A 2,015-nucleotide genomic window follows, 5' to 3' on the forward strand; every position below is an offset into this window, starting at 1 on the left:
TCACCCAAAGTTCAGACACTACTCTCTTTATCTTGATTTCACCTATACTAGTTCTCAAGAAGATGAGTCATTATCTGAGGTCAGCCACGAGTTCTCATTTGCACTCGACGTGGAGCACTCCAGGTCCACATCGTCCATATTCGAGTCGCAGTCCGAGGTCAGAAACGAGTCTTCATCGGTACTCGACGTGGGGTACTCCAGATCTGTCTTGTCCACATCGGTACTCAACGTGGTGTACTCTAGATCTGTCTTGTCCACATCTGAGTCATAATCGGAGGTCAGACATGAGTCCTCGTCCCCATACACAGCTGCCAGATCCGCGTTACGCGTCGCTTTCACGTTGAAACTCCTCGTACAGTTTGTCAATCTCTTCGCACGTTGCCTGAACCTTTTCAAAGCAGTTTCTCATAATTACATTCGAGTAAACAGCAAATGTACAGAAAATATCTCGAAGCGTTATGCGACCCCACTTGAACAAGAGGATCAGACGCGCGAACGAAACAGTCATTCCGAGTTTCCAGTTCCCCCAGAAGAAACAAGCAGACTGCCACTGTGACTGCTCCTTTTCCAAGATGAGGAAACATATCCGGAACAGGTTATCTCTTTGAGCGCGCGTCAGCTCCGGCGTCTCGTCGAAGCAGTGCGTGTGCGCGTATTGAATGAACAGATGCGCCAGACGTTCATGCGCCTGCGTCTTTCTTGTGCCCCCTCTCCTGAAAGCCTCCATCATCTCCTCCAGGTCACGGACGATGCGTCTGTAGGTCCCCAAGTTCCTCACGAAGCTGTTCCCCATTCGGTCCACGCCGTAGCCGTCGAACAGCGGGCGGGACGCGGCGCCGCCGGCTGCAGCAGACGTCTCGGTGCGGTGCTCGCAGTGGACCACCGTGCCCGACGAGTCCCCGACCATGTAAGTCTCCACGGGACCGAAGCCTCGCCTGCGGCCGGGGGGAATGCCTCTGAAGGTGCGGCGCAGCGGCCTCCCGCCCCGGAAGCTCTCGGACGCGTTGTAGGACCCGGCGAGCACGACCAGCGTCTCCTGGAAGAGCCTTGCGGCGGCGATGACCACTCGCGCGCTCGTCCCCCTCAGGTCGATGGGGTCCGCTGCGTGGCGTCCTGAACTGGTGCCGCGCGACCCTCGCCATGTGACGGCGCACTCGCTGGGAGCGGAGGCCGAAGAACCTCACCGCCGCCCGGTGCCTGGACCGCTGGCGTCGGCTGGCCGTCGCGCCGGCGGGGAGGGGCGGCAGCGCGTCGTACGCGCCGTCTAGGAGGCGGCGAGCGAGCGCGGGGTCCGTGCGGCCGTCGCGCAGGTAACGCTGCCACGCTCGCCTCGCCTGGCTCCCGGCAGAGTCTACCCAAGAGACTTGGTCTACCTCAACCTCAGAGTCACAGAAGCGCTCGCTGCTCCTTCGAGTTGAGCTGCTCCTTTCTTCGTCAGAGTCGTCGCTAGTTAACACAGGGTCCACGGCAGGGTAATGAGTGTGTTTGGTGGAGCCATCGACAGATGCAGATTCTCTTTTGCCGCCACCGAGGCCGCCACTCTTGCGGACGAACGCGACGAGACTCCCCACCACAACAACGGCGGTGACTGCCGCCAACGCCACGACAGTGGACAGGCACAGGTCGGCCGAGGCTACCGCTCCCCTCCTCGCCACTGCTGCGCCAGCTCCAGCAGTCGGAAGAACCATGATCCCCGTTCGCGCGAGAGCACCTGCAACAACGTTAGGCCTATATACTGCGCAGGTGTACAGTACAGTGTTGGTGTGAGCAGTTTATCATACCTGTAATTGAATATTAGTCTCACACTAAGCAATAGCAATATGTATCTGAACACCCAGAGAAATGATTAGCAATGGCAACCATCATATGGTTCGCTCAGGGAGCACCATAAAATATGGTTGATGCAACCTTACCGTGGTAGTGAGAACCAAAAATATGGTTTTCATCACGTTATCACTGTTGTCTCAACCATATTTTATGGTACTCCCTGAGCCGACCATCAGATGGTTGCCGTT

The 2,015-nt window shown here is 57.4% G+C and overlaps 1 protein-coding gene across 2 annotated transcripts in view; it reads right to left on the bottom strand.

Moving 5' to 3' along the window:
• Nucleotides 1–6: 6 nt before the first annotated feature.
• Nucleotides 7–2,015, bottom strand: part of LOC127752111 (uncharacterized) — a 3,157-nt gene continuing 1,148 nt past the window's right edge. For both annotated transcript variants that reach the window (XM_052276722.1, XM_052276721.1), the window contains exon 2: nt 7–1,711. In XM_052276722.1, coding sequence (XP_052132682.1) covers nt 323–907 — 585 coding nt within the window. In that variant the 5' untranslated portion in view covers nt 908–1,711 and the 3' untranslated portion in view covers nt 7–322. The remainder of the gene's footprint in view (nt 1,712–2,015) is intronic.

This window comes from Frankliniella occidentalis, unplaced genomic scaffold, assembly GCF_000697945.3.
Source record: "Frankliniella occidentalis isolate FOCC.00 unplaced genomic scaffold, Focc_3.1 Scaffold4078, whole genome shotgun sequence".
NCBI lineage: Eukaryota > Metazoa > Arthropoda > Insecta > Thysanoptera > Thripidae > Frankliniella > Frankliniella occidentalis.